The 23,972-nt window shown below is 36.7% G+C and overlaps 3 protein-coding genes and 1 pseudogene across 3 annotated transcripts; 1 reads left to right on the top strand and 3 right to left on the bottom strand.

Moving 5' to 3' along the window:
- Nucleotides 1-6,966: 6,966 nt before the first annotated feature.
- Nucleotides 6,967-8,186, top strand: LOC113705970 (protein ENHANCED DISEASE RESISTANCE 2-like; annotated as a pseudogene).
- Nucleotides 8,187-8,812: 626 nt separating this feature from the next.
- Nucleotides 8,813-9,379, bottom strand: LOC113705971 (protein PAL OF QUIRKY-like). Its single transcript, XM_027227872.1, has one exon. The coding sequence runs from the start codon at nt 9,377-9,379 to the stop codon at nt 8,813-8,815; it is 567 nt and encodes a 188-aa protein (XP_027083673.1).
- A 1,956-nt stretch (nt 9,380-11,335) lies between these two features.
- LOC113705972 (TMV resistance protein N-like) lies at nt 11,336-17,804 on the bottom strand. The gene is made up of 4 exons (XM_072062515.1): nt 17,209-17,804; nt 14,023-15,109; nt 13,621-13,896; nt 11,336-13,501 (listed from the first exon to the last, which is right to left on the bottom strand). Exons 1-4 carry the CDS (start codon nt 17,709-17,711, stop codon nt 12,350-12,352), a joined length of 3,018 nt encoding a protein of 1,005 aa, XP_071918616.1. The 5' UTR covers nt 17,712-17,804; the 3' UTR covers nt 11,336-12,349.
- A 3,473-nt stretch (nt 17,805-21,277) lies between these two features.
- On the bottom strand, nt 21,278-22,244 carry LOC140013467 (uncharacterized). Its single transcript, XM_072062754.1, has 2 exons — nt 21,959-22,244; nt 21,278-21,876 (listed from the first exon to the last, which is right to left on the bottom strand). Exons 1-2 carry the CDS (start codon nt 22,242-22,244, stop codon nt 21,278-21,280), a joined length of 885 nt encoding a protein of 294 aa, XP_071918855.1.
- Nucleotides 22,245-23,972: the final 1,728 nt, after the last annotated feature.

The following is a 23,972-nucleotide window of genomic DNA, read 5'->3' as shown; positions in this document are numbered from 1 at the left end:
TATAGATCTGCAATAGCAAATGACTCAGTAATAAAAAACATTACTATTATGCATAGAAAGGTTGTACCCTTCATCTTTTTTCAACCTTTTAACTTTGAAGTAGTTCCTATAGACTGCCTTGTATGTAGTAGTTGCAACTACAAAGTTTACTTTTCATTCTTTTGTTTCTCCAAAAAGCAAATAAACCATTATTCGGTTGATATTTTACCATAAATATATGAGGTAGTGGATTTTGATGTAATTTTAGATTATTAGGCCCTTTTTTAGGAATAAAGAGGGTTATTTTTTTAGGTGAATTTTACAATTTTTTTTATTTCTTTTGAATTCTTTGCATTAAAATATTGGTTGTTTTTCAGTTTTTATGAATACATTACTCGTTTCAATTTTGTGGACTTTTGGGGATTCAAACTTGCTTTTGAACTTAAAGTTTTATAACAATAAAATTCTCCTACTAGCTTAGTCACAACAGAATTGTTTATAGAATCAAATGAATTCTCAATGTTGTCCACCATTTAGAACTTAACCATGGTTGTCCACTTTAATTAAAGTAAATTAAAGTACGATACAATTGTTAGGCAAGTTTAAGAGTGAGAATCATCTTATCAAAAAAAAAAAAAAAAAGAGTGAGAATCATTGTTCATCCAAGTGCAGGTTCAACAAAATAGATTATGATTGATTTAAGATGAATTTTCTTTTCTTTTCATGTTTTCCAATCCCATTTCTTTCACAAAATCCATGATTCAAAGAAAAGAATTTCCGTGGAATTTTTTTCCATTTCCCTACTACTTTATTTTGTTTACCAAACAAGAGAAAGGAATAGGTTTTCACAAGGAATTTACCTTCCATTTGCTGGCTTTACTTTCCTCACTGGTTTCCTAGAACCAAATAGGGCCTTCGTGATTGTATTTGCGGGGATGAAACCCACATAATTGTACAGAGATTAGGTATTATCCAAAACTCAGGGATTTTTTTACCCAACAAAATATTTGGCCGTTTGACTTATTGGAGTTGTAGCCATCAGATTTTTGCAGAAAACCCATCATTGAAAATTTTGGTTTGCAGGATTTGATTTGATGAGCAGTTCTTTCACTCTTCCTTTCCTACTGTTTGTTGAGAAATTCTTAGCATCTTTTCTTTTTTTCATTTTGTCCAGTATATCTGTATAAATAGAGGTTCACATATGACCAAACAAAAGAGGAGAAACATAGATACAGAGCTTCTTACCGAAGGAGAAAAGATTTAAGAAAGGATTTTGCCTGGAGATTAGTTTTTCTTGCTCTGGATCATTAATGTGCTAGATCTTTGGTATTATGTATTAGAGGAGATTCAAAATTTCCGTTTCTTAGCCTCATGTGTCTATAATTTTCTCTACTTTTTATGATAAACTATTGGTGATGTTTCTTAGTATTAAGTGCAACTTTCAGTGGTGGTCTCCAGTGTTCCAAGGCATCCAGATGTCATTTTTTTCAGTTATTATTTTGTTTTCTGCCAACCAAGTGATTTTGGGTTGGGTTTAAACTTGGTATGTATGTGAACTTGCTTTCTATTGTATTTATTAATTATCGTGAACGTGATTTGGTGATGAAGATGGGAGTTGATCATCATTTCTTAGTGAATTTTTCCCCTTAACGAATAATTTTAAGAATAAGAGATCCAGGGAGGAAACATATAGGTTCCTCCCACCCTGTTCTCTGGTTTCTCTAGAAAATCAAAACACCACAAGTAGAGGCTTTCGCTCTATTTTCAGCTACTTTGTTAAGAATTTAGTTTTCAAATTTTTAACTTTTTCTGTTCCTTTTCCTTCTGCAGAACCATTCTCTGACAAAGATAGCTATTTCTTGTTTGTCTACATGGCTTTATAGGGTTGGAGCAATCAACAGAAAAGGAAAAGTAGTTCGAGTATCTCTGTGTTAAGGTCAGCCATTAATTTTTGCAAAAGTTGCTTGCTTTCTGCTTGATCATTTGCCTGTGAATACATCTTAACCTTAAGATTAGATTATGTTTGTGTATCAGTGCTACATTATGTTTGTGTATCAGTGCCAAGCGGACAATTATACTTGCAAAATTTCTCTACCACTTGATTCATTTACAAAAGAATGATTTTATTAGATAAGAGAAAAATGATGGGACTTGATGGCAGCTTTTGTATGTTTATTTTCTTTCTTTTTTTTTTGTTTTAAATAAGAATGAGAAAGTAGTTGTCTCCTCCTTCCCCTATCCTACCTCTTTCTATGGCTTCCTAGCTTCCCTGCAAAAAGGAAAAGGAAGGCTTATCTCTATGATAAGTCTTTTTGGTAAGTATTTGCTTTTCAATTTTTCCTCTCAGTTTGCCATTCTTTTTCAGAATCATCTTTTAACAATATTTGTTTTTTTTTTTTGTGGGTTTTGATGCTCAAATGTTGGAAATGTCAGAAAAAAGCAAAGTAAGCATCTCTTTCACTTGCTCTGGTGTTTTGAGTATGGGTTAGTATTAGACAGCATTTGGGCGAAGATAAAAAGAAAAAAATGAGTCTAATGCTAAAACTAATAGCTATGATCAATTATTTCATGAGGTTATGGTGGTGGCTAACTAATAGCTTATTCTTTTGTCTCTCGCAAAAGTAGTGTTGTTGCAATTTCTTTCTTATGTGCCGTCTGAATGTGTTGAAAATCGGGAAAGAAAGAAAATCGGCAAAAACAAAAATTTTTGCTCCCTTATGCAAACTGTGGGAGTACTTGCATCTACTATATTGCCTCTGCATAATTGCTACCTGCAGTAATACCTCCATTCATGATCTATATGCTTAGGACTCACGCTTATAGTACAAAACTGGAAAATAACATCTTACAACTGATGTATTATGGTGACATCGACATCTGGTCTTCAAAACCAAAATTGTCAATCACAACCCAATTATGTTAATTCACCGAAATCCGACCACCAATAACCAGCCCAAACCTGCCCATTAATTTTGAGTGAGTCTAAATGGGTACCTAATTAAACTCATTTAATTGGTGGATAGTGGGTTTATTCGGTTCACCCATTTATAACCATTTAATTAAAAATAATTATACATTTAAACTCAATTTTTAGTGAGTGTTAAGCAAATTAATTTCAATTTCTTACTAATTTAATAATAATAAAATACCATTATTTCTTGTCAAACAACATGCGAAAAAATAAAAAAATTAAGTAGAATTTTAAGTAACTCATAAATGGGTAATTAGGTATATTCATACCCATTTATTAAATGGGTATATATATGTCTATTTATTTAAATGGGTGCCTATATATACCCATTTAAATAAATGGGTATAAATAAATTGACCTAATTATACCCATTATCCAATTATAACCCATTTAAATCCCTCCAAGTTACCCATTTTGACATCTCTATTTAAAACATTGGTTTTGCTAGTATTATTTAAAACTTTTCTCATGAATGCTACTTTAGTGCATTTATTTTTGCCCAACACAATATACACATAGGCCTTATTTGATAATTCAATTTAACACTTAAAGTTAATGGATTCAAATCTTAACATGTTCAGATGCATTTGATAATAAAAAATTAAACATTTGAATTAATTAAGTGGTACTGAATTTTCACGACAAAACTTTTTCTTAAAAATAAGCGATAACCAATTCATTTATCATTTAATGTAATATACAATTAAATGTCTTAGATTTAGTACTTAATAATTCAATAACCGATGATTCCACGCTGCACATATCATGCTGGAAGTTTGTTCATCTGGAAACAATTACTGAATGAAACCCTGTATAACTGCCCATACTTTGTCAATAAATCAGTTGCACTCTGCAATGATGTACAATTATCTGCGTATAATACCTCTATACTCGGTGGAAGTTCTGGAAGCATCTCAAGTCTCTTGCATCCAACTAATTCAAGGATTTGAAGGTGACTGAGGCTTTTGATACTTGCGGCACAAATACTGATAAAGTTGTTTTTGCCAAGATTTAATTCTATCAGGGAGCATAAGCTCCCCAAATCGCTAGGGAATCATCCGTCTAACAGATTGCAATCACTCAGATCTAGTTTTGCTAGGCAATTGAATCCTAAAACAGATGGAAGAATCAAGCCCGTTGAATCTTGACGTTTTTGACCTATCAACCAAGAATATGAGAATGCTCTCCATGTATGAGATGCCATTGCTCTACATCCTCTGAAAGATAAAGTTTTTAGGTTTTTCAAAAGTACGATAGAGGATGGTGGCTTGGAGATGGCAGTTTCATCAACATAAAGCTCTTCTAAGCTTAGTACATGCCCTAGCTCTTCTGGTAACTCGTCAAGTTTTGAGCAGCCAGAAAGAATAAGAACTTTAAGACATTTCAATCTGCAAAGGCTACTTGGCAGACTTGTGAGACTTTTACAGTAGCTTACATTCAACAAAACAAGGCTTGTAAGGTGCTCAATTGATGGTGGTAGTTCTTTTATGGCAGTAGCTTCCAAATACACAGCTTTTCAATGATCCATAGCACCTAAGATTTTTGGAAATTCCCCAACTTTTGAACATCCTGAGAGAATCATTACTTCGAGACTTTCTAAGATAATTTGTTTTGGAAGGCTCCTAAGACTTGTGCAGTTCCTCAGATTGAATAGTTGGAGCCTTTTCAGATAGCCAGCTGAAGGATGTATCTCAGTAAGACTTGAACAATCTTCAAGGATCAATCTCTCAAGATTAGGTATCCCTGTGAAATCTGGGGTCCTTATTAACTTCTGGGAATAGCTAAGGTTGATGTATTTCAATTTGTCCAGCAACTGTCAGAAGGTTTTTGGCAAAATGAAGAAATGGCAGGAAAAAGGGAAAAAGAAAAGACATCATATGGCTTCAAGCAAGATTCATTAGGAAACAACAATAAATCCCCTTCCATAATTGAATGACGTGGCTATACTGTAGATTGAGTCCTACAAGTTTTTCAGGTTGGAAACTCTCTGGAAGGGATTTTGAAGGGTATCCAAACTGGTTAAGCCACTATATCTCATTCGGTATGCAATTTGGGTAGCGCGAAACACAAGCATTATTGATTTTGAGTAGCCTTAGTTTCTTAAACTAAAAGGCAACAAAGATTCATGGGGGGCTAAAGTTAAAAAATAAAAAATTGTGGGTAAACATATAAATTTTAAAATCTAAGGGCCCAAATGCAAATTCTCGCAAAAAACACTTTTTTTTTACTAACCTTTTATTCATTTGCTACTCAAATTTAGGCTAATTTGACTACCAAAGTGATTTACAAATCTACAAACAAAAGATTATTCATACTAGTTTCTAAAGTTGTTAAATTATAATAAATTTACTTCAACCGCTAATTATACTTGAAAAGTTAGAATTAATTCACCAAAATACACATTAACATCATAAAGAAAGGCCAGGACTCCAAAAATGAGAAATTATATCCATTTTTTGCAAATGTTGAGGCCCTAGCATAATTATGCAAAAGTTAGGGGACAAATTATTTTATGGACTTAGATGAAAATCAGTGAACATAAGAACACAATCAAATTTTTGAAAAATTAAAGAATGTCTCAAGCGGCATAAAATATCTAAAATTACATATTAAAAGAAATACAAAGGAAAGATAAAAACAAAAGCTTGGTCTATATTCTTTAATCCAACCGAGTTCCATAACAAATTTGGACATTTGGCTGAGGCGTCTGATCTAAACAGAAATTACCTACGTGAGTCTAATACAATGAATGTAAGCCCAAATGAAATATACGAGTAAGTCCAACTCAAAACTAAAGTAATTAAATTTAAAAGCTAAACAAGTATACACAAAACAAAAGAAAGGAAAATCCCTTGTTGTAATTTGATAATGGTTTACTTATTGACAGATAAAACTAGACAAAAATTAGCGTTGGCCCTATTGTTAATTTGAAATACTAAACCCTAAAACACTAAACCCTAACCCTAAAACCCTAAAATCCTAAACCCTAAAACCCTAACTCTAAAATCTTAACGCAAAAACCCTAACCCAAAAATCCTTAACCCTAACTTTAAAAACCAATTTCCGTAAAAACACTTTTTTTTTTTTTGCCAAAGTCAGTCGCTGCTGTGCTGACTGTGCATGGCAATGGCCTGCACAACTGCTACCATATCTGGGAGTGTCGGCCGTTGCCGTGCTGATTGTGCAGGGCAACGGCCTACAAAATTCTGACTGGCACTGAAATTTGTGCAGCTCTTCTGACTGGCTGACAGCATCTGGTGGGCAGGGAAATTTCAGGTATAGTTTGAGAACTACATCTGGTCAGAGCTTCATTTGGCGGATGTTTTTGTTTTTTTTTACGTATATTCTAAGAAATTAGCCGGCTGGTTCATAACCTTTTTTTTTCTCCGCTTTCCCAACCACACTGAGAAAATTGAATCCTTGGAGGAAAAAAGTGTGTGTCTGTATCTATATATATATATATATATATATATATATATATATATATATAGTCTGCGGTGCTTGATTTGTGGATCAGAATCATGGGATTGGTCAAGTCAAACTCAGATCTAATTTCTTTTAGCCAAGATCATTAACACTTCACCTAAAACCACCAAATTGAGAGAGGAGTGGACCAGAAAAAGTTCGCCAACAAAAGGATCGATGTCCTAGAGGAAAAACATACCAAACAAAAAACAAAATCTAACGCCTTATTACAATTAAAAAATCATAACCAAATAGCCAACCACTGGCCTAAAAAGAAGGGATGCTAGTTCAAATTTTTGAAGAACAAAGCTAGTGACTTTACCCATTGGCAGTTTTGGGAACATCCCTGCCAGAGATAGAAGAAGCTTCAGCAAGAGTTGCCCTCCACTTTTGAACCCTTTCCTTGTCCTCTGCTTCATCTTCATGTCTAACAAAAGCTTTACCAAAACTACCTTTCTTTTTTTATCGGTACAGATGGATCCACATAGTAAAATACCATCTCTGCAAGCTCATCCAGACACCATGAAGAAGTAGCATAGCTTTCTGAGAAAATGGTAACTGCAATTCTTGACTCTCTAATAGCTTGGCATAATGCAGGTGAAATGGGTCTTCCTCTTTCAAGCTTTTCATTGTCTTTGAAGGTGTAAATTCCCTTTTGTTGCAGAGCACTGTAGAGGAGGTCGACAAAGCTCTTTCGGACATCTTCACCCCTAAAGCTCAAGAAAACATCAAAAGTTCATTTAGGAGTGGAAGCAGAAGAAGAAGAGGAGGCAACAATAATGTTTCTCATTTCTTGCTCAAGAAAACTTTGAAATTCCATTTAGGAGTGCTCGAAGTTGTTTGGAGAGGAATGATTTGAAAAAAAATAATTTGTTTTAATTGTAAGCATAAATTTCAATATACTTTTTTATCTTCTTTTTACATCATATAAAATTATTATAATTATTTCAAATAAATATTTTAAATAATCTCCTGTGCAAAGGAGAAGCAAAAGCACCATTATCACCAACACAGTCATTAGAGCTCCACCACCGTTGCCGCCGCACAAGAAGCCATCAACGGCGGATCCTTAAAACACGTATATCTCCACACTGGATCCAACAGCTGGGCTTCACCTCTAGGTGATTTATTCTCTCTCCGTGGACACAGCTACTTGACTAAAAGGACAAAAGTACCCTTCGGCCCCTGGCTTCTCCAACCTGCCAGCGTCGATTGGCTCCGATCCAACGCCAAGCTGGACCATGTCCTCGCCCGAACCCGATAACCAGTCATGAACTTACTCAAATCCTCCAGGCTCCAATCTTCAAGGAAAGAGTCTGAAAACTTTCCTCGTAGTTGTCAATCTCCAAGTCCCCGGAAGGGACCCACCACAGCGCAGTATTTTACTTCGCCACTAAGGAAGACGAAGGCCTCCAACCGGGCTCTCTCCTCTACCGATTCGTCCACGGCGACGATAACTTCCGGAACAGCCTGTTGAAGATCTTGAATCGGATAGTCAAGGGGCTGTGGATTGTGAAAAGCCGCCGTCGGGAATTACGCCGCCTGTTTACTGGGAAAAGTGCTCAAGTGCAATTATTTTGTCAGTGATAATTACCTCCAAAACGACGTGGATACCGGAAGCTCAGCGATCGTGAGCGCGATTTTGTACTTGGCATTGGGGTACGTCACGGCAGTCACGATTGACATGGGGTTTTTGGTGGAGGCACATTCAGAAGATAAGTTGCCGGAGAAGTTGTTCGGGGCAATGGAGATGTCGTCAGCTACTTACTAGGAGAATATTAGCAATGCGAAGTCGTTTAAGAGGGGGCTCCACAGTGGGCACCCGAATGGTCGTAATAGTAATAATAAGTGGAGTAAAAGTAAAGTGCAGGCTAACCAGGGCAGTAATAATTGAAATTTGGGCTGCGTACGCTATTTGGGCTCCAAACACTTCCAGAGACAGAAGCGAGTTTATTTTTATAAAATAATAGTTTGATAGCGACAATAGCCCTAATGATATGCATATTTATACACTACAAAAGTTTAAACTAAAATGGAAACAAATAACATTGCAAACTTCTAAACAAACTCAACTATGTTTCTAGACACAATGATGATCTTTTTGACATAATTAATACTAGAGTAAATTATCTGGTTGGCCACTAAACTTTTACGATCGTTGAGTTTTGGTCACTCAACTATTAAAAGTCCCATTTTAGCCACTAAAATGTATAAAGTTAAGACACGAGGCCATTCTGTTAGATTTAGCCGTTAAGTTCTCTGATCTGTCTGTCCGCGCGATTTTCAAGACAAAAGAAAGGGTCAATATGGGAAGTTGAAAATAGCACTTGCACCTCTTGAAAAACAAAAAGTTTAGGAACTCTGAGCTTTCTCTCGAACAAACTGAAGCTCTCATCCTCACAATGGACCCAACAGCTGGCCTTCATTTGACATTAAAACTAAAGAACTAGTTGACCCAAAGGACGAGCTACTCTCTAATACCAACGATTCCGGCACAGCCCCACTGATTTCCTTAGCCTCAGCATCATTATTACTCATGCTTTTAGCTGGATTCTCCAAGGCTACATTACAATCCGATCTACCCAAAATATCCAAACCCATTAGTCCCTGACCCAAACCAGCAGCATCAGCAGACTGACCCCTCTGAACAATCTTCGTGTTATTTAGAGCATCAGAAAACCACGAGTCAGCTTTCGGATCAAGAAGCGTTGAACTTGAAGACTCTGGCTTTATGGGGAAGAGAAATAATCTGATGCAGGATGGTGTAGGGGACGTAACGGCGGAGATGCAGTCGTGCTCTTCCAGCATATTCTGGAGGTCGTCATCAGTGGTGACGGACATGAGTGAATCGAGGTCCTCGTTTGGGAGCTGGGACTTCAGATGAAACGGGCGGTTGCCGAAGAGGATCCGGGAGAGGTGGGTGGTAAGGGCGTAAATGGATAAGCAGTCCATGAACAAATTCATGAATCTTGCTCATGAACAAATTCGCCGATCTTGCTCCTTTTTTTTTTTGTTCCTTAATAATTAAGTTTGGGCTAGCATAGATAGTAGATTGAAAACTGGATATCTCACTATTATCGATCGTCCCTCTTCTTCCTTTTTTTTTTTGTTTTTGGTTTTTGGAGTGCCGGTGGTTCATCTGCACTTGCTGTGTAGGTTATGGTTGAAAATTAGGTGGTGATAATGACTCAGCAGCCGACCCTGTGACACATCGCTACTGCCCAATTCTATTGAAATTAATTCAATTAGAAGACCAATCCATTGCCTTTCACTGCTTTGTTGTTGTCGTTGTAGCAACTACTACTAAATTATCCCTAACAAAGTGGTGTAGTACGGTGCTTGGACTAAATTATTCCTAAATTGACCCTTTCTTTTGTCTTGGAAATCGCGTAGACAGACAGATCAGAGAACTTAACGGCTAAATCTAACAGAATGGCCTCATGTCTTAACTTTATACATTTTAGTGGCCAAAACCAAACTTTTAATAGTTGAGTGACCAAAACTCAACGATCATAAAAGTTTAGTGACCAACCGGATAATTTGCTCTTAATACTAAGGGATAATTTCACAAACCTCCCCTGAGGTTTCTGACACTTGTACTGAGACCCCTCCAGATTTTAAAAATTTCACCTAGCTCCCTTGTTTTCAAATTTTGGTAACAATTCAGTCCAATTAGGATTAAAATATTACTATCATGATAGAGATGACATTTGTATTCCATGAATACCCTCTTCCTCCCTATATTAGTACAAGATTGCTTGTTAATAAAAAGCTAGAGATGATTATCAAAGTTGTAGTATGTTTTGTACCAGTTCTTTATAGGAAACATACCAATTCTTTATGGAAAAAATTAGTTAAATAGCACCCAAAGGAAAACTAGTATATTTTGTATTTAACATAAATTAAATATGTGAAAGTTTTTAAAAAAAAAAAAAGAAATTGCCCATAATGTACCAGCTCTTTATGGGAAACTGGCAGGTTTTATAATATGTTTTGTACCAGCTCTTTTTGGAAAATATACCAGCTCTTTATGAAAAAAAATTGGTTAAATACAGCTCAAAAGAAAACTAGTATGTTTTGTATTTAACATAAATTAAATATGTGAAAGTTAAAAAAAAAAAAGAAATTACCCATAACATACCAACTCTATATGAGAAACTGACAGGTTTTATAGTATGCTTTGTACCAGCTCATTATAGGAAACATACCAGTTCTTTATGGAAAAAATTAGTTAAATAGCGCCAAAAGGAAAATTAGTATGTTTTGTATTTAACATAAATTAAATATGTGAAAGTTAAAAAAAAAAAAAATTGCCCATAACATACCAGCTCGTTATGGAAAACTGGCAAGTTTTGTAGTATGTTTTGTACCAACTCTTTATGGGAAATATACCAGCTTTTTATGAAAAAAATTGATTAAATACCGCTTAAAGAAAAACTAGTATGTTTTGTATTTAACATATATTAAATATGTAAAAGTTTAAAAAAAAAAATTTGCCCATAACATACTAGCTCTTTATGGAAAATTGGCAGGTTTTGTAGTATGTTTTGTACCAACTCTTTATGAGAAACATACCAACTCTTTATGAAAAAAATTGGTTAAATAGCGACCAAAGGAAAACTATTATATTTTGTATTTAACATAAATTAAATATATGAAAGTTAAAAAAAATACATTGTCCATAACATACCAACTCGTTATAGGAAACTGACAGGTATTGTAATATATTTTGCCTAGGAGTAATGGTTTTTTAATCACCTTTATTAGACATTAAATTTCGATTATTCTAGTTAAATGTAATTACCAACCTCCAGATGCTTTTGTCAATTTAGTTAACGTCAGTCATCTAAACCATCCTCTGAGGACCAATAGATCATTTTAGCGCTCTGCATGTCAGCAATGGAACCCAATACTCTGCCAAGGGAGCTAAGTGAAATTTTTAAAACTTGGAGGCACCTCAGTGCAAGTGTCAGAAACCTCAGGGGAGGTTTGTGAAATTATCCCTACTACTAATAACTCAGGTGGTGATGTCATTATAGTATCGCATCCTCCTCTGTTTCCACGTACGCAATGTACATTAGACATTAGGTTGGGAAGATCAGTCGCCACCGTGGGATATAGATGGACAGCGTTAACACGGACGGGTCTCCAAACTGAGGGGTCCCCAATCTGAGTCAATTCTGATGGAAAACTTGGCAAAGCTTCAAGACCTCTTCTTCTCCTCCTGTTGGATTTCAGTCTATTGACATTCACAATCACATTGGATGAGAATCTCCTTTCTCCCAACTCAGAGCTTTGTGGGATCATCAAAAGTTCGGAATTCTGCCTAACATTGTTCTCGTATACAAGACTGATTCCCCATTCTTTGAAAACCAAACATTCCTTAACATCAGCATGAGCAGACGCCTCAATGCAAGTCCAATCATTTGGGCTGCGTACGCTATTTGACCGCAAAGATGGCAAATACCCATTACGCCACTTTGAAAACGCAAGCGCATCCAAAATATTATCAAATGGAAGATATCCTAGACAAGTATGTTCTGAATCAATGTTGTTTTCGGCCCCCACAAAAGCCATGGTCAATACGTAGCAAAAGCGATTCATCTCCTTATCTATGAGAGTAAACTGGACAGGAAAACCTGGAATTTTCTGTAGAAGCTCACGCCATTGTAATTCCAACAAAAATGGGGTCCTTATCAAATCAGAAACAACACAAACTGCGAATCCCATGAACTCATCGTTGTACCAATTTGGAGGAAGTTTAACTGTTATTGAAGGCCCTGAATTCCGGTAGGTGAACCAGGATGGAATGCTCCCTCCAGGAAGACAGACGCTAAAGCTACCACCTATAAGTGAAAATTTCTACACAGCAAGAAATTAGGCCTCTCTCTCAGTCACAAAACAAGAAGTTTTAGTTTGTGAAGCACATCTAAACTAGTAGTCCCTCCGTCTCAAAATGTTTTTTGGGCGCCGGGATGTATATTGTAAAAAAGAAAATACCTTTAGCATGTGGTTCCAAGTTGCATATATCATGCTGGAAGTTGGTTCATCCTGAAGCAGCTTAAAACAATTACTGAATGAAACCCTGTGTAACAACCCATGCTTTGTCAAATCAGTTGCACTCTGCAATGATGTACAATTATCTGCATACACTTCTTCTATACAAGGTGGAAGCTCTGGAAGTATCTCAAGTCTCTTGCAGCCAACTAATTCAAGGATTCGAAGGCGACTGAGGTTCTTGATACTTGCGGCAGAGATACTAGTAAAGTTGTTCTTGCCAAGATTTAATTCTACTAGGGAGGATAAGCTCCCTAAATCGCAAGGTAATCCTTTGTCTGACAGATTGCAATCACTAAGATCTAGTTTTGCTAGGGAATTTAATCCTGAAACAGATGGAAAAACCAAGCCAGTTGAATCTTGACTTTTTTGACCCAGCAACCAAGAGGGCAAGGATGCTCTACATTTATGAGATGCCATTGCTTTACATCCTCTGGAAGACAATGTTTTTAGGTTTTTCAAAAGTACGATAGAGGATGGTGGCTCAGAGATGGCAGTTTCATCAACATAAAGCTCTTCTAAGCTCAGTACATGTCCTAGCTCTTCTGGTAACCTGTCAAGTTTTGAGCAGCCAGAAAGAATAAGAGCTTCAAGACATTTCAATCTGCAGAGGCCACTTGGCAGACTTGTGAGACTTTCACAGTAGCTTAGATTCAACAAAACAAGGCTTGTTAGGTGCTCAATTGATGGTGGTAGTTCTTTTATGGCAGTAGCTTCCAAATACACCGCTTTTAAATGATCCATAGTACCCAAGATTTCTGGAAATTCTCCAACTTTTGAACATCCTGAGAGAATCATTACTTCGAGACTTTCCAAGATAATTTTTTTTGGAAGGCTCCTAAGATTTGTGCAATTCCTCAGATTGAATTTTTGGAGCCTTTTCAGATACCCAGCTGATGGATGTATCTCAGTAAGACTTGAACAGCCTTCAAGGATCAATCTCTCAAGATTACGTATCCCTGTGAAATCTGGCGTCCTTATAAACTTCTGGGAATAGCTCAGGTTGATGTATTTCAATTTGTCCAGCAACTGTCAAAGGTTTTTGGCAAAATGAAGAAAATGACACAAAAAGAAGGGGGGGGAGACATCATATAGGTTCAACAAAGATTCATCAGGAAACAACAATAAATCAGAGTTCAAGGTGGTACCTTTATCCCCTTCCATAGTTGTATGACACGGCTATATTGCAGCTTGAGTCCTATGAGTTTTTCAGGTTGGAAACTCTCTGGAAGGGATTTTGAAGGGTATCCATGCCAGTTAAGCCACCGTATCTCATTTGGTATGCAATTTGGGCAATAAGAAACACAAGCATTATTGATTTTGAGTAGCCTTAGTTTCTTCATCTTTTCAAACGCTTCATTCTTAATTACAACATCTTGCGGGGTAGGCAAGTCCAGCCACATGCCCACAATATTTTCTGTCGCCTGCCAGGAAACAGGTTACAAGGAGAAGAAGAAAAGGAGAAATTGCATAAACACATATTCGAGAAATATAATTGAAATATTCTTCAAGGTGGAATGAAATTAACTTAGAGGTGGAAGATTGCTAACCTTGTCTCTAGCCAAAACGTCACAAATTTCCTCTGCTACCCAGAGCCTGCTGTGCTTTCCTGGCTCATCTGGAGCCTTTTCACGAACAATATTCCAACCCATTTCTTGTATTAAACAATGCATCAGAATCCTTCCTCTGGAAAGAGTTATCAGAGATTTCTGGATGAGAACATTTATGTGTATATCAGGACAGAAATTGAAACTATCAAGTACTCTTCTGATGTAGTCTTTCTTCTTCCCTTCAAAGAAACATGCAATATCCAAGAAAATTTCTTTTTCAACTTCTTTGAGTCCATTAAAACTTACTTTGAGCTTTTCCATAATTTCATCTTCTGGAATTCTTTTTAACCTTTCCACTTCACTTCTCCATTCAGCCATCTCTCTACCATACAGAAAGCTACCTAAAACTTTTAGAGCTAAGGGAAGGCAACCTGCATAATGCACTATTTCAATCGAAAGCTCCTCATAATCTTTTGCAGGATAGTCCTTCTTAAAAGCATGCCAACTAAACAGCTGATTAGCTTCATATTCATTCAACACCTCCATTTTGTGCATTTTATCTACTCCATGTGTAACAAGCAAATGCTTATTTTTTGTGGTTATGATAATTCTACTACCATCACCGAACCATTCATGCATTCCAGCTAAAGCATCTAATTGACTTAGGTGGTCAACATCATCAAGAACAATAAGGACTTTTTTACAGCATAGTCTTGTCTGAATCATCTTTGACCCTTCAAGAACACTGCTGATTCTCAAATCTTTCAAGCAAAGGATTTTTAAAAGAATCTCTTCTTGCAAATTTTTCAGACTTTCTGATTGTTTTCTGACATCTTCGAGAAAGATAGCACCTTCAAAATGAGTGGATATTCGGTTAAAAACAGCCCATGCTATGGTTGTTTTACCTATTCCACTCATTCCCCAAATCCCTATAAACTGAACCTTACCAGACCCCAAATTCAGCAATGCATTTACTCTCTGAACTCGAGAATCAATACCAACTTGGTTTTTTGCTTCAATTGCGACAACTCTCTCCAATTTAGCCACAACATATTCAACAATTTCTTGGATGCATTTAGACTCATGCCTATCCATGAAAAAAGAAAAAAAAAAGGTAAGAAAAAATCATGCACGAGGAGATGCATTTGTTAACCATATTCTCAAAATAGATAGATCTAACAAATGCTAATTTTGAAAAAAACACTAATAAATGCTTCTACAAAACAGATGCCTCAATATGATAGTTAGATACTTCAATGGGATATATGCTGCAGTATTGAACAACATCATTGTCTGTCTTCACCTCTATGTTCTCAATATTGGATTTTTGATACAATATGTTGGCCTCGGAACCACAAGTATTGAGGATGTTACTAGTAAAATAGCAGTACATGGAAAGCAGAAAATTATGTTCCTTGGGAAATTGATAAACATATGGACACATATCATCGAGACAAAGACTACTAAGGGTGGTATTAAAGTAACAGAACTGCAACAAAGGAAATACAGATTTGATTTTTTTTTTTTGGGGTTGGGGGGGGGGGAGGAAACAATTGCCAAATGAGAAGAGGTGACAAGACGAAATTTCAGAAAGGAAGACTAATCAAAAAAATGTGTGGGAAACATGTCAAATGCAGAAGAAATGATAGCATGGATAAAACCTTTCCAAAAGTGAGAACTCATGGGAAAGAAACATTCACAAAGACAACATATATGTACTGATAGAAACCAATAGTTTTTGACTTATTCATTATGGACTGGTTTAGTGGTCAAATATGCTCTTGTTATTCACTATGGGTGACTTACTAAGTTCTTAAAAACAATTTCATGTAGTTAAATGAGAAGGATTCAATTTATTTGAATCCTAAGTTTGACATGATATGATAACAGGACTTGAGTCACCTGGTTGCTACTTAGCTTCTTTTGTGTACTATCAACTCCTCATAGGAATGCAGACATCAATGAAAGTACAGAAAAAGTTAAGGTCGGAATTTGTTATTTCTTCATTTCTGTTTCATAATCTTATACGCATCTAATCAGAAAGAAATGACATGAAGTCAATAATTGGATTGCAAGCATGTAATGAAGGATCCTTCTTAGAATAAACTCAAGAATCAATGGGAAGGATCCTTCTAAAACTAAACTGAAAAGTTGAAAAGAACACTAGCCAAATTCTGCCGGAGTGAAAGCATGAATATATTCACATGATACATATCTAATTTTGATTATATGCAAAGCTAAAGCTTGGAACAACATGTCAGCTTAAAATGCAAGCTAAAAAAGGGATACATTTAATTTTTTTAAAAAAATGATAATAAAACAATAATTTTGCTCCGTTCATTGAGAATGTTAAACTGATGGCAATTTATTGACACACATCCCACAAAATACAAAATGACGTGCTGCAGAAATTCAGGTGTGACAAGCAAGTATAGAGTACGTTCTCTGAAAACGTGCTAATGCATGTACCAAAAATTCAACCAAAAAAAACACAGCTTTGGCAAAATTTCAGGCGTTAGACGATTCAGGGTAATAGATTATACTTATGACGAAAACCATAAACAATCATCCAAGCCTCTGAGCTCCATTACCAGTAGTTTGCATGAAAACAGGTGATCAATTTCAAGTTGAACCCTCAAAATTGATCTAGCAACAATTGAAAAGACAAGCTACCAAACATTTTTGTGTGGTCGTCACTATTCTTTATTACTGAATTCTCTGTATAATTTTGTCTTTCTTTGAATAACACATTGCTTTGATAGAGAAATCGATGTAGTTATTTATCGGTTAATGGTTCAGAATCCTTTTTTCTGCCCTTCCCCAGCCCCTCCAATAAAACTGAGTACTAGAGGAAAACAGTCAAGAAATAAATTACAAATAACCTCAGAGGTGCTTGATTGGTACTTCAGTATCAGGATTGGTGTCATGGGATTGGTCAAGTCAACCTCAGATCTAATTTCTTTTAGCCAAGATCATTAACAATCCTCCTAAAACCGCCAAATTGTTAGAGTAGCGCACCAAGAAAAGGATCGATAACCCCTAGGAAAACAAATACAGAGAGAGAGAGAGAGAGAAGCTGACAGCTTATTACAATTCAAAAATGATACTTAACCGAATAGCCAACTATTTGCCCAAAAAGAAGGGATGCTAGTTCATATTTTTAAAGATCAGAGTCGGTGAATTTACCCATCAGCAGTGTTGGGAACATCCCAGCCAGAGATAGAAGCAGCTTCAGTAAGAGGTGCTCTCCACTTTTGAATCCTTTCCTTGTCCTCTATTTCGTCTTCATGTTTGACAAAAGCTCGATCAAAGCTGCCTTTCTGTCTCCGTACCACAGATGGATCCACGTAATAAAAAACCGGCAGAACAGTTTGTCCCAACACATGCTTGCAGTCAATGATCTCTGCGAGCTCATCTAAACACCATGAAGAAGTGGCATAGTTTTCGGAGAATATTATAACTGCAATTCTTGACTCTTTAATAGCTTGGAGTAGTGCAGGTGAAATGGATCTTCCTCTTTCAAGCTTTTCATCGTCTTTGAAGGTGTAAATTCCCTTTTTTTGCAGAGCACTGTAGAGGAAGTCGACAAAGCTCTTTCGGACATCTTCACCCCTAAAGCTCAAGAAAACATCATAAGTCCATTTAGGAGTGGAAGCAGAAAAAGAAGAAGAAGAGGCAATGTTTCTCATTTCATGCCCAAAAAAACTTCGCAAGTCCACTTAGGAGTGGACGTAGAAGAAGAAAAAGAGGGCGATTTTTACCTTTTTTTTTTAGGGAAAATCGTAAATTTAATTCCTAAATTTTTTTTTCTGTCGATTTAGTTCCTATATATTATTTATAGCCAATTTAATCCTTAAACTTATATTTCGGTTCCAATCAAGGAGCTTAGCGGCGGCGCCACCGCATAATTTCCATCGGCTTCCCAATTGAGCAATCCATAAGGGTATTTTAGGGACTTCCATTGTGGAGCCTTACCAAAATTAAAAAAAAATGTGCAATCTTGCCGTTTCAGTGGGTAATGGTGGTTACTCCACCAATCTCCCGCCGGACAGGTTACTCCACCAATTTTTGTTTCTAGGATTATATCCTCCGTAAACTCCACTATTCGATTTCAAATTGACATCGTCACTGCCATAGTTATTTCTCCGTTGATTCTGATTCCGGATGGTCACGATCGGCGTCGTGGTAGTGACTCCATTGGCAGAGCCATAGCTGTTCCGCCGGAGAAGAAGATGGTTCGGATCGGATTTGGGATCAGAATAATCGAATGGTCGAATATCCTTGGCCCTTGATTTGATGGATTGGGACTTGAAAGCGGAATCGTGGCAGGAGTCAGGAAGAAAGATTCGAAGGGCGAGAGAGGTCATGGGGTCGATGTGGATGTCCTTGGTGGCAACTCCGTCAGTGAATGAAGGATTGGCGGCAGCAATGGACTCCTCACGAGGACGAGAGGTGAATGATATAAATCAGTGTCATTGATGGCAAGTAACTCAGCTTTCTTACAGCCACAATTGTATCCATATCTAATTGCAACTGCTCCGATATACAAACCAATCCCAAAAATAGATTTTTCCATCTCCAAGGTCTCCCGGCGCAGTTTGATGGAGTCCAAATGAAGAATCTTTCCTCCTAGCCACAGCCTCACAAGTCCTTCTGCCCTGCCAAGCTCATTGCCAGTTTTCAAGGTTTTAGCAGTTATTCTAAAAAAGGGTCCTAAACTTTGGAGGTGGAGGTCCAGATTTTGCCTTTTTGATGCTTCAATGATGTCAGCCATGGTTGGTAAAGCTGCGTTAGCAGTAGGGGCGATGTTTACCCCATCAAGAAAATTGTCCTCTCTCTCAGTTTTGAGGAGGGAAGCTGAACAGAATTTGGAGGAAACTGCTGCATTAGGAGATGAAGCGAATAAAGAAATGGAGTGGGTTCTCAAGGTGGGTGCTTCCAGATGAGGAATATAAGTCGGAAAATTCTTCATAGCCTGTGTTAAAACCATAGCTGCCAAAAAAGGAAAATGAGAGGCAAAAGGATGTTGTGTCACCCGTCCGGTGGGAGATTGGTGGAGTAACCACCATTACCCACTGAAACGGCAAGATTGCACCTTTTTTTTAATTTTGGTTAAGGCTCCACAATGGAAGTCCCTAAAATACCCCTTATGGGTTGCTCGATTGGGAAGCCGATGGAAATTATGCGGTGGCGCCGCCGCTAAACTCCTTGATTGGAATCGAAATATAAGTTTAAGGATTAAATTGGCTATAAATAATGTATAGGGACTAAATCGACAGAAAAAAAAATTTAGGGACTAAATTGGCGATTTTCCCTTCTTTTTACGCAGTATGCACTATGCGGTACAACAATGGACTGTAGATGTGGGGTAGAAACTAGATAGTTCAATGAAATGAACCAGAAAGTCAATAAATCTTCTTCCGTTTGCAATTTTGCTGTATCCTAAAATCAGTTGCTCGTAACCTTTTCTTGTCTTTGTTGCATTTTTTGGAGTCTTTCTTAATGTAAGGGGAGTGACTAAAGTAACCTGTCAATGTCAACTTTTGCCAACACGGATACCTCTACTTATCAAGTGTAGATCGCCCTAAATTTTAATTCCTTGAGAAAAATGCAGTTTTAGTGCCTAAACTATGACGCAGGAGCAGTTTTAGTCCCCAAATTTTGGACGAAAACAAATGTGGTACCCGATCTTTTAAATTTTGAGCACATTAAGTACCTTTGACGATTTTTTCTCAAATTGCTACCGGAAAAAGTCATGTGACAGTCACATGTCCGGCCACAATTGTATAAAAAACGGCCAAAAAAATGTCAAATGCCATTCTAATACTAAATATTAAATTTAAGGACTAATAGCATAATAAATAAAAAATCCAAGGACCCAAGGACTAAATAACATCATGAGTCAATTAAAAAATAAAAGAAGAAGACAACATCACATAGTATCTGTTCCGTTCCTCTTGCTTCGCTCTCCAATAGAAAACCCAAGAACCTCTTTGACAAGTACCATTCGGGTTACTTTGGGAAAGTTGGTATGAGGTACTTCCACAAGCTCCGTAACAAATTCCATTGCCTCATTGTCAACATCGATAAGCTCTGGTCTTTGGTTCCTCAAGAAGCTAAGGACAAAGCTACCAAGGACAACATCCCTTTGATTGATGTCACCCAGTTCGGATATTTTAAGGTTATGGGTAAGGGAGTTTTGCCTGAAAATCAACCTGTTGTTATTAAGGTTAAGCTGGTTTCCAAGACTGGTGATAAGAAGATTAAGGAAGCTGGTGGGGCTGTTGTTCTCACTGCTTAGGTTGTTTTGTTTCTTGGATTTACTAAGTCTGAGGTTCTATTAGTAGTATTATAATTTGGCACTTTTTTGGATTTACCCCTTTAATTTTGTTGTTATGAAATGAATGTTATTGGACCCTTTTTATGGATGTTTTTAATGTTATTCAGCAGATTAATTTCTGCATTATGGATGGGAAAAAAAAAGAATTCTTTGGGATTAATGTACTGGAATTGGAGCTCATTTGTGACTTGATTATGTACTGGAATTAGTCCAGTACATGCCTTGTTCATGCATGGATATTATGTGATTATGCTAAACAAAAGACCATGCCCTGTTTTAACATGGTTTTATACTAAGAGAAAACGCAACCCACTGGTTTTCCAGTGCACAGAAAATGGCAGCCTGCTTTAATTGTTTCGCGAGATGAAGAGATGTAAGCGTTGCTTCCATCTGAACTTCTAACCAACTGAACAGATTGCTGCAATTTCACTTCTACATTTTTGTTTTTCAACCAGCCTAAAGTCTTGTTGGAAGCTTTGGGTCCAATAAACTCTAGCAACCTAGGTCCATCATGCACCAAAACAACCTTTTTTTCTGGAAAATCAACAGCAATTTCTGCAGCAAGTTCAACTCCAGTAGGACTCACAAAGTTACCACAATAAGTAAACTCATCAAGTTCCAGTGAACTAAAATCTTACAAACAATTGCACAGAGTCAAAACCACTACAAAATATATGTCCAATCCAACTGGTTAATCCAACAAAAGATGACTTTCCAGTAACACGGTGATGCTACATAAGGTACCAAATATGATGCAGTGCACATTCCCTCTTTAATATTAACACAATATGTTTCTACATAAGGGCAGCCAACCTCATAATCATCATCATTTGATTTAATAGGAAAACATTGAGTAGCCATATCCATGTTTTTCTTCACTCTTTTCATGATTCTTGGGCAGAATTTCAATTTCTTCTACTTGCTCTTAGCCATATCTCTGTTTTGTTGCAATCTGGTCATTACGTAGTGCCTCAAAGATTCCATCAGCCCCACAATATGCTCCTCTCTAGCATGTAGAATCTTGCTGTTAAATGACTCACATATGTTGTTTAGCAACATGTCACACTTGGAAAAGGTTCTAAAGTGTGATCTAGTCCACTCAATAGGCTGCTTTGTACCCAACCATTTCGCAGCCTCAATGTCAATTTCTGCTAGTTCCCTCGTTTTTGTACTGAATTTTGCAAGTGTGGTTGCCTTAGCAGTTTTCCATAGTGCACGTCTCAAAGTTGTTCCTTTAAATCCAGCAACTGAAAAATTACTGTGTAGATGTTTAACACAAAATCTATGGTCACAATTTGGAAACACTGCCTCACATGCTTGTATGATGCCTTTTTGTTTGTTACTCATTATAGTCCATTCATAGTCTCTCTCCATTTGAAGATCCTCTCTCAACAATGTTAGAAACCACATCCACGAATCTTTGGTTTCCCCCTCAGTTGCAGCATAAACAATGGGATAAAATCCATTGTTAGGATCAACTCCCACAGCAGTTAGCAATACCCTCCTGCTGGACCCTTTAAGAAGGTCCCATCCAAGCCAAAAATATGTCTACAAGCAGCTAAGAATCCTTATTTAACCCCAACAAAACACATGTACAATCTTTGAAACTTTGTTGTCTTGTGACAGCATCACAATACCCATCTACTACTTTCATAATCACAGTAGTTCCAAGGTTACTCCTCTTTATTTCATTGATATAATCAGGCAGTTTCTTATAGTGATCAGTCTCATCCCCTTGCACAATTTTTGTGGCAGCTCTTTTTGCTCTATAGCCTTGATACTTACTTAAAAAACATTTATTTTCCTTCATTACCTTATTTGTAAAGCTCTTAAGATCTAGCCTCGGATTTTCTCTAACTGTCTCACAGTAATTTTTTGCCATCCAACTTGATCTTACACTTTCATTATGGTAAGAGAACCCACACTTGTGTTTCTTTTGAAAGGTTCTAACTTGCACACTGCCTTCCCACTCAACTTTCTAGCATAGATGTACCAATCACAACCTTCTCTAGGACACTTGGCCGTCACTTTAACTTTGTCATGTTTAACAAACTTAAATGGCCTTCCTCTCTTTATATTCCAGGTTCTGACCGCTTCCTTAAACTCCTTGAAGTTGCTAAAATATTGTTTAAGCTTAATTTTAGGATTATGCATGTCCTTGGGATTAAACATTGGTTGTTTCCTACATTGTTCATCACCACTTCCATGTAGACTTTCAAAATCAGATTCAGAATCTGGCGCAGCATCTACATCAGAATTATCAACATCACTCTCAGAATCACTTCCTATATCCCTCTGAGCTGCAGCAATCATTTTGCCTTTAGCAATCATTTTTCTTTCCTCTTCTACTTGATTCTCAATCCCCAACCATTCTACATTCTGATCTACATTATCTTCATAATCATCATCATCCTCTTCCTCCATCTCATAGTCCGAGTCCTTACCAGAAAATACCCCTGAGCTAGCATCTGAATTGCAACCATTGTGTTCTTCAGATTCACCATTTATACCTCCCTCTAAAACATAATCATCATCATGATCATCCTCCTCATAATCATACCCCATTTGTAACCTCAAAATTTCAGCAAAAGAAACCTCAATGTACAAGTCAACACGCCTACCATAATCTAGATAATCTGCACAATAAGCATATAATTCCTTATCATGCCAAAGCCTGCGAAATCCATACTCTTCTACAAGAATATGGTACCTTTTATCGCCGTAGACCCTTGCTTCATTTTCAAGCATTCTATCCATCTCAAACAAACTAATCCCAGTCACTTCTACATAATCAAACACACATATTTGCCCTCCTTCATAATGTGTATCAGGCCCATTTATACATTTTCCCCAAATATAGCATCTCATGGTGATTTTAGTGCTACCATTTCCTATATTTTAAGAAGAATAGTTCAAACAGTTAAACGAGAGCACATATCACTATTATGTATGTAAGAAATTTAAGACATATTGATCAACATTCAAATTAATACTAAGGGTTTAATACTCCAACAAAACCACTTATAAAATGCCGATTGCAATGCAAAAAAAATTTGATATTTTAGCTACAACTAACAAATATTGAAACATAAAAATGGGATATACAGTAGATTATACTCTGGATTAAAACTATTTTTGTAATTTCTAGGAGAATCCATTGTCCATTTGCTTTAACACTCCCAAAGATTAGTTTTTTCAGATGATAAATGATATTTTGTTACTTCTAATTTCACCCTAAACTCAATATTGCTGTAAAAATTACACGAGGACAGCTGTATTTACTTACCATCATTTGGGGGTGGCTCATTATTCAATTCTTCGCTTCTGATTGACACATCGGTTCACAATTGTTTGATGCTCCCCAAAATTTGCCAAGTTTTTTCGAATTTTTGGAGCCAACTTGAATTTTTGTTGAAGTTCGGTTCTTGGGTTTTTTATTTGAAAGCGAAGCAAGAGGAACGAAATAGATACTATGTGATGTTGTTTTCTTCTTTTATTTTTTAATTGACTCATGATGTTATTTAGTCCTTGGGTCCTTGGGATTTTTTGTTTATTACGCTATTAGTCCTTAAATTTAATATTTAGTATTAGAATGGCATTTGACATTTTT

Source organism: Coffea arabica, chromosome 8c, assembly GCF_036785885.1.
Source record: "Coffea arabica cultivar ET-39 chromosome 8c, Coffea Arabica ET-39 HiFi, whole genome shotgun sequence".
Taxonomy (NCBI): domain Eukaryota; kingdom Viridiplantae; phylum Streptophyta; class Magnoliopsida; order Gentianales; family Rubiaceae; genus Coffea; species Coffea arabica.
This window is presented reverse-complemented; position numbering and strand designations above follow the sequence as displayed.

Bases quoted from the DNA above. Each gene is read 5' to 3' on its own strand.
- LOC113705971 (XM_027227872.1), bottom strand. From the start codon at position 9,379: ATGAATTTGTTCATGGACTGCTTATCCATTTACGCCCTTACCACCCAC.
- LOC113705972 (XM_072062515.1), bottom strand. From the start codon at position 17,711: ATGAGAAACATTGCCTCTTCTTCTTCTTTTTCTGCTTCCACTCCTAAA. The intron at 15,110-17,208 runs GTAAATTCACCG...TTTCATGGATAG, and splicing joins GTTCCCAACACTGCTGATGG to GCATGAGTCTAAATGCATCC. The intron at 13,897-14,022 runs GTTAGCAATCTT...GTTTCCTGGCAG, and splicing joins ACGTTTTGGCTAGAGACAAG to GCGACAGAAAATATTGTGGG.
- LOC140013467 (XM_072062754.1), bottom strand. From the start codon at position 22,244: ATGGCAAAAAATTACTGTGAGACAGTTAGAGAAAATCCGAGGCTAGAT. The intron at 21,877-21,958 runs GTACATGTGTTT...ACCTTCTTAAAG, and splicing joins ACAACAAAGTTTCAAAGATT to GGTCCAGCAGGAGGGTATTG.